Here is a 13639-nt window from a genome sequence, read left to right on the forward strand (position 1 = left end):
GAGGCGGAAGAAACGACAAAACCAGGAAGGCAGAAAGGATTCCAGAGGGGAGATGGAAGTCCCGCTGGACCCACAGGAACTCCAGATCGTGAAATACCCTCCTCTCCCCTCCCCAGCCAAATGAGGGTCCCACTGCATCTCCTACATCTGGGGGCTCTACACGCCTCCTCCTGCTCCAAAGGAATCCCATTGACCAAGTAAAAGGGTTAAGATTCTCTTTGAGGAAAGCAGACGCTGAGGAAAGCGTTTACCCCCAAGGACTCCATGCGGGATTCTCTCTCCACGTGTGTGTTCCTGGGGAGGGTCCTTCATGGGGCCAGCTCTGTCTTCTCCCCGCCCCCGCCCCGGTCAAAGCAGACTTTGCAGATACCATAGCTAGGGTTGCCCAGAGGAAGAAAGAACTGGAACTGGACAAGGGTTTCAAAATGCGTGGATCAGAAGGGAAATCTCTTCCTGGCGTGGATCCCTTTCTGCTCTTTGTAAGGATCCATCCACAGGTCAAGGGTCTAGATCCAGAACTAGCAATCCTCCTCGGGAGCAGGGAAGGACCAGGCTGACCTTCTTCTCGGCCCTGGTCTGCAAAGAGACGGAGAGAGAGACACACACACACCCTCCGCCTGGCCTACCCGGAGTTTCCCCCTCCCGCCCCGCCGCTCTTTACCCTTCCAAGCATCCCGTCCGATTCCAGCCTCAAATCCACCAGCTCGCCTGCATGCAAACGCTAAACGGAAGCGGAGAAAGAAGGACGCGGCTATTTCTCTCCTTCCTGTGCATCCCGTCTAGGAAGCGGAGCTCGTTCACTGTAACCCTTTACAGCCCTTTTTTGTTGTTCAGTCGCACAGTCAAGTCTGACTCTTCCCGACCCCATGGACCAGATCACGCCAGGCCCTCCTGTTTTCGGCCGTCCTCTGAAGTTGGCTCAATTTCATGTTGGTTGCATCTATGACACTGTCTAACCATCTCATCCTTTGCCGTCCCTGTCTTCTTTGACCTTCAATCTCTCCCAGCATCAGGGTCTTCTCCAGTGAGTGCTCCCTTCTCATTTGGTGGCCAAAGTATTTGAGCTTCAGTTTCATTATCTGGCCTTCCAGGGAACAGTCAGGGTTGATTTCTTTTAGGATTGACTGATTTGATCTCCTTGCAGTCCAAGGGACTCTCAAGAGTCTTCTCCAGCACCATAATTCAAAAGCATCTATTCTTCGGTGCTCGGCCTTCCTCATAGTCCAACTCTCGCAGCCATACATGACCACTGGGAATACCATTGCTTTGACCATACGGACTTTTGTTGGCAGGGTGATGTCTCTGCTTTTTATTATGCTGTCTAGGTTTGCCATCGCTTTCCTCCCAAGGAGCAGGCGTCTTTTAATTTCATGGCTGCAGTCACAGTCTGCAGTGATCTTGGATCCCAGGAACAGGAAGTCTGTCACTGCTTCCACGACTTCCCCTTCAATTTGTCAAGGAGTGATGGGGCCAGATGCCATGATCTTAGTTTTTTTGATGTTGAGTTTCAAGCCAACTTTTGCGCTCTCTTTCACCCTGAGCAAGAGGCTCTTAAGGTCCTCTTCACTTTCTGCCATTAGAGTGGTATCGTCTGCATATCTTTTAGGCGCCAGCAAAACACACTTGTTCCATAAGAGAAAGGGAAACATTAAAGGTTTGTTGGATTCCAGCACCAGCAGCTTCTGGCTGAGAGAGCCCTCTTCCTTATCCCAGAAGGGGAAGAAGCGTTGGCTGTGTTTGGCTAGCAAGGCTGGAGATTTGCTTTGCTCATGCTCAGAGGCACTGTCAGCCAGTGGGAGGGGGGAATGGAAGGGGCTCACCTCTTCTAGGTGAACATGGGAAAGGTGCGAATCATCTTCCCTGTGTTATTAATACCCACTATTAAAAACAAGGACACTGTCATTTTTGTCTGTCCCTATTGCCTCAGGGTCCCCCCCCCCCTAATGTGTTTTGCTCTCTCAAGTAGTCCTAGAGGGAGCAAAACACATCTAGAAAAAGGGGGGGTGCAAAACAATAGGTAAAAATTAGTGACAAAAATGAGTGCGGAAGAGGCTACATAATTGAAATGCCGCTTGGAATGGCTGGTCATTGTAAATCCATTGAATAGCAAAGTGCTGCCTCCATGTGGGTAGCTATATCTGCCAGCCTCCAAGTAGGGCCTGGAGATCTCCCGGAATCACAGCATAAAGACCTAAGAAGAGCCCTGCTGGATCAGACAAATGGTCCATCTAGTCCAGCATCCCCATCTCACACAGTGGCCAAACCAGCTCCTCTGGAGGGCCAACGATAGAGGCCGAGGCCTTCCCCTGAGGTTGCCTCCTGGCTGTGGGATTCAGAGACTTAGTGCCTCTGAATGTGCAGGTTCCTCTCAGCCACCATGGCCAGCAACCACAGATAGACGTTTCTTCCACAAATCTAATCCCTTTTCAAAGCTGTTTATTCCTGGGGCCATCACTACATCCTCTGGCAGCAAGTTCCACATTTTAATTACTCTCTAAAGCAGTATTTCCTTTTGCCTGTTCTGAACCTACTGCCCATCAGTAGTCGGATCTCCAGACTATTCCCCTGGAGAAAATGTTTTCTTTGAGGGGTAGGTTCTGTGGTATTATACCCCATGGAGGCCCTCCCCAGTGGCTATCCCAAAATTTCAAGGAGGCACATCACATTAATTTCCCGCTTCTAGCCTGTGGAGGGGGCAATTCTCCCCCGCCGGCTAGCATGGGGGGGGGAACACCAGAAACCGGGGGCTCCCCTGCGTGCTGTGGGGGGGGGACCTAGCAACCCTACTGCTGTGGAGGGTAGACACTATGGCATTGTACCCCGCACTACCCCTAAATCTCCAGGAATTTCCTATGCCAGAGTGGCAACTGTACTCCATCCTCAGAGCTCTTAGGGAAAACACTCAACCTCTGGCACAGACCTCAGCATTTTCCAGATTTTGAGGCATGAATGAAACCCATGACTATCCTTCTGAACACCCCCAGCCCTCCCCCTTGCTTTCTGAAGACAGTATCTGTGTGGGGAGTGGTCACAAATGGCTGAGTGGCAGCCCCCCCCCTCTTGTGATTCAAGCAAGGCCTCGGCGAAAAGAGCACCCCGCTGTCACTACTGGCAGCCATTTTGATCCTCACACCCTCTCAGGCCCCCCTGACAGGAAAGAACCATTCATAGATTTTGGATGCTAGCTGGTCATCATAAGAACATAAGAGAAGCCAATATTGGATCAGGCCAATGGCCCATCCAGTCCAACACTCTGTCACACACTGGCCAAAAAATACCAGGTGCCATCAGGAGGTCCACCAGTGGTGCTAGGACACTAGAAGCCCTCTCACTGCCCCCCCCAAGCACCAAGAATACAGAACACCACTTGCCCCAGACCAAGAGTTCCTATCTATACCTTGTGGCTTATGGCAGTTAACAGAGGGGACAGAGATATCTAGTATAACCAACCAGCCTATCCAATCATAGGTTTTAAAAAACAGCAATATTTTTGTTGGCTGGCTTCCAAAAGTTACAAGGAGGTAACGTCTTAGTTTTCTATAGACAGGTCCCACACAAAAAGGGGCAACTAGAGATGTGATCTCATCCTCCTCCAAGGAGCTCCAGGAAACATATAGGGTTCTCTGCTCCTCCATTTACTTTGCAACAGCCTTGTGAGGTAGGATAGGGTAAAAGAAAGCAACTCGTTCAAGGCTGCCCAGTGAAGTTTCAGTATGCAAGACAGATTTAAAACAGAGCCTCCACTGCCCCCACGTGGAGTCTTTATGTTTCAGAGACCTATCTCATGAATTCAGGCCAAGCAGGTCTGGTTGAGTGATCGGTTATTTCTGCTGTCTGAGACAAAACTGGGGAAAAAATCACCATATACTTCCACTGGGTTGATCCTTTACATATTTAACAAAGATTTTTGAAGTCAATATATATGAAACTAAAAACAAAACTATTTGCGTTGACAGATTAAAAAAAAACCCAGCATCACTTAACAACGTGAAACCAACCCTCTGCTGAATGTTGTGTCCTCTCAGGTCCTCAAACTGACCAAGAAACACAGGTAACTTTTTAAAACTTCTCCCTCCCTCATTATGTTCTAACAACAGTCCTATGAGGTAGGTTAGGTTGAGAGCTACAGGGTTGAGGGAAATTGTGAAGGAAACCCCCTTAGATGAAAAGGAAGGAAACCCAATAGATAAAAAAGCTGATCTTGGCGGGGAGTATTTTCCCCCTGTCTGCTGCCCAGTCCGTATGGAAGTTGGGGTGCGGAGAGAAGAAGAGATTGTGTTTTAGGGAATTTGTGTTTCACAAACTGCATTTGTCCTTCCCCTCAACTCTAATGATAATAAGGGGCTCTGCCTTCTTTGTAACAGAGTCCTTCAAGGAAGGGGAAATCCTACTCACGAGGATCAGTCCAAACAAATCCTCCTGTAGAACTTTTTTGGCTACAGAGTGGTGAAAGCTCTTAAAAACTCAGTCAGGACATCTGCTCTGCTTCCCCATTTCCCTTCCCCCACCGCTTAAGAAATTCTCATCTGAACTCTTCTTCATTAGGATGGTTTTCTTGGATGGCCATATCCCTTTCTTTCCAGTCAAAAACATTTAGTTATATACCTGGAGAGCCCATTAAATAAGCAGAAAACACCCCACACCCCATTCTTCTGCCTAATAGAAATTGGGCTCTCAAGGTTATAAATATGCCACAGCTTGGTCAACACTGGGTAGAAAATAAGACTGCCCATTTCATTTTTAAGATCTAAGATTCCCAATCAGGCAATTGTTTAGAACATAAGAGAAACCATGTTGGATCAGGCAAATGGCCCATCCAGTCCAACACTCTATGTCACACAGTGCCCCAAACCCAGGTGCCATCAGGAGGTCCACCAGTGGGACCAGAAGCCCTCCCACTGTTTCCCCCCAAGCACCAAGAATACAGAAAATCCCTGCCTCAGACATAGTGTTATCTACATGTTGTGGCTAACAGCTACAGATGGACCTCTGCTCCAGATGTTTATCCAGTCCCCTCTTGAAACTGTCTATGCTTTTAGCTGCCACTACTTCCTGTGGCAGTGAATTCCACATGTTAATTACTCTTTGGTTGAAGAAGTACTTCCTTTTATCTTTTCTAAACCTACTGCTCATTAATTTCATTGAATGCCCACAAGTTCCTATATTGTAAGAAAGGGAGAAAAGGACTTCTTTCTCTATCTTCTCGATCCCATGCATAATTTTGTAAACCTCTATCAAGTTTTGTTGTTCTTCAGAATTTAATGGATGGGTAGGGGAAGATACCAGCCTTCCTTGCTCTCCCACAAAAAATCTCCAGCCCACACATCCCAGAATAATGTAGGACATCCCTTCAACCACAGAACACTTTGGAAGGAATTCTTTAGGAAAAACTTTCATATTGATAGTCCTCAGCATTTTCCAGGTCTTGAGAAAAAAGATGGGAACTTTTAACAAAACCCACAAGACACCCCCCCCCCGAAACCCACCAAGTTCCCTATCTTGTAAAGACAGTATCTGTGAGGGCTTTCACAAATGGCTTAGCAGGTCCCTCCCTTGTAGTTCAAGCCACATTCAAATATCACCCATGGCAGCCATTTTGATCCTTCCACCTTCTCGGACCTCTCTGCTTTTGCTTATTCAGGGTGCTGTCTAGTCACACTGTTTTACATCAGTAACAGGGAGCACAGCGTGTTCTCCCACAGATTTTGCAAAGCAGAAATATTTTCACCAGTTACCAAAAAGGCAAAAAAGAGCAGTTTGTTAAGGTTCTGCAGACAGAGATCCACACAGAAAAGGGGGCAACCACTAAAAAGATCATTCTTCAAGGAACAATTTCTGAGCCCTTGATAACCAGGGCAATCAAAGCAGTAGTTCATCAGACAGTGTAAACATACCACATGGGTTTTCACAGAAAAGCTCTTGCAGCAAACTGAGCCACTATGTGGTTTTTGGTGTGTGGGTTTGTTGATGCTGCTGAAGGTGTGATGGCTGAGTATACCTTTTTCCGCACTCCAAACACTGATACGGTTTCTCCCCTGCGTGCATCAGCAGATGCCTTTGAAGGTAGGAACTGAAACTAAATCTCCTTCCGCACTCTAAACACTCGTAAGAGTTCTCCGCCTTGTGGACCTTTTGATGCCTCTGCAGCTGTGCTGTCCGACTAAACTTCAGTCCGCATTCTGAGCATTTGTAAGGCCTCTCCCCTGTGTGTGCCCTTTGATGCACAGTGAAGCTGATGCGGTGACGGAAGGCCTTTCCACACTCTGAGCACTCGTAAGGCTTCTCTCCTGTGTGGATTGTTTGATGCTGCCGCAGGGATGACACCCGAGTAAACTTCTTCCCACACTCTGAGCACTGATAGGGTTTCTCCCCTGTGTGGATTGTCTGATGCTGCTGAAGGTGTGCCAACCGCCTAAACCTCTTTCCACACTCTGAACATTTATAGGGTCTCTCCACTGCGTGTGGTGTTTGTTGAGCAGTGAGGCTTACACGGTCACTGAAGCTCCTTTCACTCTCGGAGTCCAGAGATGGTTTCTTTCCTGTGGGGACCATCTGATGCTCTTTGGGGCCTGGTTGCCCACTGGAGCTGTTTTCACACTCTGGAATTTTTTGAGGTTCTTCCCCGTTGTGAATTCTTTGGTGCCAAGTGAGGCTCGTCCTCCAGCTGAAGCTCTCTCCGCACTCCAAGCAATGATATGGTTTCTCTGGTGGGTGAACCTGCTGATGTGAAATAAGGGTCATGCTCTGACTGACGTTTTGTCCAAATTCTGCATGTGCATTTTGTTTTTTCTTGATGTGGATCCTTCCGTGAGCACTGTGGCCTCCATTCCTCCTCTTTTGGGTTGCTTTTTCTCCTTGGACAACGATTTCTTGGAATTCCCCACCTTGGCAAGGAACGGGATGATCCCTCTGCTCCACTGCATGGCTTCCCCCCAGCCTCTTTTGTCCTCCTCGATTCCCAGAGGTTCCTTTCAAGTCCCCATTCTTGACTTTGTCCAGTGTGAGTCCCCAGAGTCCCCCATCGTTTTCATTCTCCTGCAGTTCACCTGCTTGAAGAAAGGCAGAGCAATCCAGTTATTACCCTGGCAAGAAGTCAAGTCTCAGATCATTCCCTCCATAACCAGGGCCGGCCCACCCACTAGGCAAACTAGGCGTTTGCCTAGGGCGGGCTAATCATGAGGGCACCAAACTGCGTCCCCCCCGGCCCCTGCCAAAAGCCCTGCATCACTCTGACCCCCGCCACTGCCTCTTTCTCTCCTCCGGCCCGCAGCATGCCGGACCTGCCCCTTGACCACCCTCCCTACTTCCTTTCTGGGCGCCCGATCTCCCAGGGGCGCAGCAAGGCCCCTGCCACCACTGCCCACCCACCCCCAGCCCGGAGCGCCTCTTTCTCTCCCCTGCCCTGCAGCATGCTTTGTGGTTTTTCTGTTTGAGAGAGAAAATCAGAGATTGTATTACTTGTTCTCACGATTTTAAAAAAATAGCAATTTCAAATTTTGTGTTTTTCATTCTTCCTAAATACATTTATGTTTGAAAATTGGTGGGTGCAGGGGGGGCACCAGAAGGTAGCCTCGCCTAGTGTGCAAAAAAGCCTGGGGCCGGCCCTGTCCATAACTGATCTGTGTGTATTTTGCCTCAAGCGTGCGGCTGGTCATACCCTTCGCCCAGCCAGGCCCAACCAAGGAGCAAGTTCTGTCTGAGGCCCCGGTCACACAGGAGGATTTGCCCCGCGAAACGGACGGGTTGAGGGCGGATTAAACTGGCGCGATCAGATGCCAACATCTGGCAAGCGTCACACACCCCGCCCCCAACCCGTCCCTTCCGGCCGAAGATGTGGATCTAAAAGAGACTAGTGAAAGGGCATTAGCTACCGGGTGACGCGCAGCAACGGCGGCCGTGGGATCGCCGACGCGCAGCTATCCCGTGGTATGCATGGTAATGGCGAACTGCGCATGCACACAACTGCTGCGGCTGCCCCTCCTCGCCCTTCTTAGAGTCACTTCCCCTGCAGCATGTGATCGCGGCTGCCGGCAGAAGCGCAGAGCCTCGGGGGACCTGTCTGATCCCGCTGCCGCGCTTCTGTTTGTTCCGGCTCTAAAAAGCCGCACTTCTGCCGTGGCTTTTCCCGCTAGTGTGACCGGGGTCTGTGTCCTTCCTCTCCTCAAATGGGGACCACACTCATATTTATTTGAAAGACAAGTGGGGAGAAGGGATTAAGTTCCTCCCCCTCCACACCCAAGATGCCATGCACGGTTTTGTTCTCTGGTATCCATGGTTCAGCATGAAATATCATTAATGTAAACTGCAGCCCCATCGAGGCCTGCCATTGCACATAAAACTGCAGCAAATTCTGGACCCAGATCGAGCCTTCTTTTACAGTTGAACAAGACAACTGCTCGAAGTGGGGGCAGGGAAGAGGCCAGGACCTCTAGAAGGGAACTGCACAATTCAAAGAGGCAATCACGCGTTTGTCTTGTATTAAACCACAACCATTTAAAGGTTATCAATATCAAACAGAATGCCATTCCCACAGAATGTTCTCCAACATTCCAACTTCAACAGGGAATGCGCAGGCCCAAGCATCACTTCGGGGGCTCAGGAACAACTTGTAAAATGGGCTGCCCCCGTGTTCCCTCGAAGCTCAGTTAGACACATTTTTGTCTTAGCTCAAGAAGGATGGCTGCAGAGCAAACTAATTTATGCAGTAGCCAAATCGCTCGCTCACAACTTTAATGCCGGTAGCTCAGAAAGTAGAATTTTTGCTCACAGGACTCCACAGCTTAGAGGGAGCTTTGGCTGCCTCCCACAAATATACTCCAATCCTAGCAAGAAGGGAGTTATGAAATAATAGAACAACGTCTGAGTCCAGGGGCAAGCAGCAAAGTTTTATTTAAGGTATAAGCTTTCATGTGCAAGCATACTTCCTCAGACAAACGGAAACAAAATTTCTTCAAGCCTGACATACTGGAAGATGGAGGGAGTGGAAGCGTCAGGCAGGACCAGTCGGAGTTAAGAGGCATAGGTGAAGGTGAGATTGGATCAAGGCGGCAAGATAAATGAATTGCAGCAAATTAGGACACAAATGCGAGAGCTAATGGTCACACATCCTGTTCTTGGTGAGCTGGAAGTACATGTGGTTTGAAGTATAAAGCAAATGTGATTAAAGTGGGACTGTGACTTTAAGCCTGGTGAGAAATGCAATTTGGCAGGCGTTTTATATTAACTGTGGATAGGAGTGTTAGCTGCACTGAAGATTTCGTAGAGAGTGAATTGTGATTGTCTTTGTGTGCATTGTGGAAAGTTGACAATGATTTGTACTGGTATGTACTTGAATATATTACACTGTTCTTTTGCATCTCTTGCTACAGCGAGATGTGAAGACAAATGTGATGTTTGGACAGTGTGGAGTTCTGTCTTCCACAAAGTTTCCTTGAAATGGACTCTATCTGCAAAAGTCTGTTAGAGGAAACAAACTTGTCCAAAAGAAACCTTTTTTTGAACATAAGAAGAAACTACAAGTCACGGGACAGATAAATGCGCTAAACTTTGGAGTGCTGTGAGTCTGCTGCACATCTCCAGTGTGTTTCATACATCTACAAAGTGATAAGAAACTGTGTCTATATGTCAATGGAATGATAAGAGACTTCCTTATTGCCACAAGGTTTATTGAGAGACTTCTGTTGTGGTTAGAAACAATTAGGCGTTTTATGCTTTACACTTTGATGAACACACCTTTAAGGATTTGTATGGTGTATATATGAAATGTTTCAAGAGTGAGTACTATGTAGGGCTATTTTTGGGCAGGAACACACAGGAACGGAGTTCCGGCTGGCTCCCAAGTTGGCCACACCCAGCAGGAACTCGTTAGCATAACAGGCCACACCCAACAGCAGAAACTCATTAGGATTGGCTACATTAGGGGTGTGTGGCCTAACATGCAAAGGAAACAAGGTGAACAGAATAAGAAGCAAAAGGTGGGTGTGGCTGGATTACCACACTTCTGGTAACATGGGGGTGCGGCCGAATAGACTAATGTGCTGTGCTGTCAAGGGTGTGGCCTAATACGCTAATGAGTGTCTGCTGTTGGGTGTGGCCTATTATGCTAATGAGTTCCTGCTGGGCTTTTTTTACAAAAAAAGCCCTGGTACTATGAATTAATGAAGCAACTTTGATAGTAATTTGGTCCTAGTCATTCATCACGGTTTTGTGTTATTAGTTTTGTCTCAGGCCCAGAACGAGCTGCCCTCCTTACCCAGCAGACTGGCCTCTCCGTCCTCCACTTCCTTGATATCCGTCCAAGGATGCCTCTGCTCACTCTCAAACAGAGCCTGGTCTGCCTCGGAGACACTCCCAGCCACTGCCCCCGAGAGCACCTGCAACGGCAGAGAGAGAACCTTTCAGGGCTGAGCAACCGACCAGGGGTGGGAGGCGGAGACACAACATGACATATTTGGTTACCCACCCAGAGTTGAATAGCTCCATCACTGTATAACAGAGAGTAATCAAGATGGGGGTTTCCTTCCTTAATTAATAGAACTGATCAGGAGCACTATTTGGGGCAAGACTTGTAAAACAAAATGAAGAATGAGAAACTTAGGATCAATCTGATCCAGGCCCTGACCTGTGGGACTCTCTGCCAAATAACATCTTACACAATTCCACGAGGAAGAGATGTTCTCGCAGGGCTCTTTTTGTAGCAGGTACTCCTTTGCATATTAGGCCACACCTCCCTAATGGTAGCCAATCCTCCAAGAGCTTACAGAGCTCTTCTTACAGGAGCTACTGTAAGCTCTTGGAGGATTGGCTACATTAGGGGTGTGTCACTTGATATGCAAATGAGTACCTGCTACAAGGCACCCTACCTGTACCCCTTCATCCCTCGTGGAGCTCACACCCCCCCCTACGCTCATGAAGCACCCATAGACCAGAAACAGGATTACAAAAATAGCGCTACTTGCTTTTAAGTTTGGTGTAGTGGTTAAGTGTGCGGACTCTAATCTGGGAGAACCGGGTTTGATTCCCCACTCCTCCACTTGCACCTGGCTGGATGACCTTGGGCAAGCCGTAGTTCTGATAAGAGCTGTTCTTGAAAATAGAGCAGTTTCTGTCAAGAGCTCTCTCAGCCCCACCTACCTCACAGGGTGTCTGTTGTGGGGAGGGGAAGGGAAAGGAGTTTGTAAGCCGCTCTGAGACACCTTTGGGTAGTGAAGGGCGGGGTATAAATCCAATCTCTTCTTCTTAACTATTGTATAATATGCTGGATATGGTTTTATGGTGTTTATGGTTTTAAATCTGCACATCGCCCAGAGCCCCATATTCGTGGGGATCAGGCAATCCACAAACATAATGTAATAAAATAAAAATATGTATTTATTTATTGGAATTTATATCCCCCCCTCCCCCACAAGCAGACTCAGGGCAGGTTACAATATATTCACAGATAAAAACAATATCCATTTTAAAAACCAAGCAGATGATTAACACATGATGGCGAGCTTAAGAACATTGACAAAATCAACACATCCCGGGAGCAAGGTATAGATGTGCGTGGGAAACCCAGGTATCAACAGGTGGGCCCAGGCTAACGCCTATGGTTAAGTTGGTGCAGTGCATAATTTAAGCAGGTTTGTGCAGGGGAAGCCAATGGAATCAGACATCCACAGCCTCAGCCAAAGGCCTGGCGGAACAGCTCCGTTTTATAGGGCCAGTGGAATTGCAGGCAGTCCCACAGGGCCCTGATCTCAATTGGAAGCATGTTCCACCAGGAGAAGCCAGAGTTGAAAAAGCTCTGGCTCTGTTTGAAGCCAAACGGATGTCTTTTGGGCTGGGGACTACCAGGAGATGTTGTTCCAATGAGCATAGGGCTCTCCAAGGGACATATGGGGAGAGGCGGAGATGACAACAGACCACAACATCATGCCCTGGTGTTCCCCTTCTCCCCACTGAGATGGAGAGAGGTCTCAGCCCTGCTCTGCTCTAGATCCTCTGGGACTCAGGGCCCACAGAACAGAAGAGCCTCACCTGCTTCTCCTGCCTCAAGAGGAGCTCCTCGGCCAGGGCCACCGCCTGGGAGCAGCTCTCGGGGCCGCTCTCCCGCACCCAGCTCTGGATCTCCAGGGGCAGGACGCTCAGCAGTTGTTCTAGGATCAAGAGCTCCAGGATCTGCTCCTTGCTGTGATTCTCCACTCTCAGCCACCCACGGCACATTTCCCGCAGTTGGCTGTAAGCCCCCCGCGGCCCCTCGGCCTCCTGGTAGCAGAAACGCCTAAACTCTTGACGCTGCTTCTCCCGGCTCAGGGCTTCCCCTCTCAAGATGGCTGCCTTCACCTTCCCATAATCCTCTCTGTCTCTGACATCCAGATTGTTGAAGGCCTTCTCAGCTTCTCCACTGAGGGCTGGCAGGAGTCGGGTCACCCACTCATCTTTGGGCCACCAACAGGCTTCGGCCACTTGTTCAAAGGAAGCCAGAAAGGCCTTGGCATCCTCCCAGGGTGAAGGCTTCTTTGGCAAGGGGGGGATTCCCCATCCAGACTGAGGTGACTCCAATGTCTTCAGGAACTCTTGCCACTGCGCTTCCCATTGGAGGAGAGAAAGGGATCCCTCCCCAGCACGCTGATCCATCAGATCTCCTGGCGTCCTTCGTAGCAATTCCCTAATACTCCCAGCCTGGAGGACGTGAGGGGATTTTCCTGTTTCCTCTGATACTTCCCTTATTGTGGTACCTTGCCCCTCCATTTTCATATCAGGTGATCATTCATATAGAAAACTATCAAAACAAATTACGGTACTGCAGACTGGGCTTCTCCCTGGAGAAAAAAGAAGAAGAAGAAGAGATTGGATTTATACCCTGCCCTTCACTCGGAGCCTCAGAGCTGTTTACAAACTCCCCTTCCCCTCCCCACAACAGACACCCTGTGAGGTAGGTGGGGCTGAGAGAGCTCTGAGAGAACTGCTATTTCAAGGACAGCTCTGACAGGACTATGGTTTGCCCAAGGTCATCCAGCAGCTGCAAGTGGAGGAGTGGGGAATCAAATCCGGTCCTCCCAGATTAGAGTCCGCGCACTTAACCACTACACCTGTAGACTGGTAACCCTAATGCAGTCACTGTGCTCACCAAATGGCAATTGTGCATAAGTGGGGGAGGGGCCAGTGCCCTCATGCCCCTTCCCTCTTGGTGCACATTAATCTGATGCTCAAAGGATCATTTGCAGAGCAAGGGAAACCTTTACCTTTTCCTTACGAATTGCTCAAATCAGTGAGCCCATCTGCTTGGCTCGCAGCAAGAGTGAAAGCCCAGCCAATTAGGCCAGGCGCAAGGCCAAGTCCTGCTGGGAAAATGAATCTGCCTGCCCTTCTTGGCACACTGTCTCTTGGCACACAGAAGAGAAAGTGCAGGAGGAGAGCAGCGGGTGAAGTCCTCCCACTATCTACAAGCATTAGCGCCCCTGCTGGATTTACAAGCAGTGATGCCAACCTCCAGGAAGAGCCTGGAGATCTCCCAGAATTACAGCTGATCTCTAGACTACAAAGATCAGTTCTGGGGGAGGGGGGGATGGCTGCTTTGAAGGTGGCACTGTACACCACTGATGCCCCTTCCCTCCCTTGCCCAGACCCCACCCTCTCTGAGGTCCACCCCCAA

General features: G+C 49.1%; 1 protein-coding gene across 1 annotated transcript; it reads right to left on the reverse strand.

The window, feature by feature from the left end:
• Positions 1–5926: 5926 nt before the first annotated feature.
• LOC107115745 (zinc finger protein 397-like) lies at positions 5927–12764 on the reverse strand. The gene is made up of 3 exons (XM_015417508.1): positions 12022–12764; positions 10253–10373; positions 5927–7046 (listed from the first exon to the last, which is right to left on the reverse strand). Exons 1-3 carry the CDS (start codon positions 12739–12741, stop codon positions 5938–5940), a joined length of 1950 nt encoding a protein of 649 aa, XP_015272994.1. The 5' UTR covers positions 12742–12764; the 3' UTR covers positions 5927–5937.
• Positions 12765–13639: the final 875 nt, after the last annotated feature.

Source organism: Gekko japonicus, unplaced genomic scaffold (assembly GCF_001447785.1).
Source record: "Gekko japonicus isolate JY-2015 unplaced genomic scaffold, Gekko_japonicus_V1.1 scaffold3967, whole genome shotgun sequence".
Lineage (NCBI taxonomy): Eukaryota > Metazoa > Chordata > Lepidosauria > Squamata > Gekkonidae > Gekko > Gekko japonicus.

What these genes read in the sequence shown, in the direction of transcription:
- LOC107115745 (XM_015417508.1), bottom strand. Translation starts at nt 12,741, where the DNA reads ATGAAAATGGAGGGGCAAGGTACCACAATAAGGGAAGTATCAGAGGAA. An exon ending in TCTTGAGGCAGGAGAAGCAG is followed by an intron (nt 10,374 to 12,021) that starts GTGAGGCTCTTC and finishes CTGCCGTTGCAG; the next exon opens with GTGCTCTCGGGGGCAGTGGC. An exon ending in CGGAGAGGCCAGTCTGCTGG is followed by an intron (nt 7,047 to 10,252) that starts GTAAGGAGGGCA and finishes TTCTTCAAGCAG; the next exon opens with GTGAACTGCAGGAGAATGAA.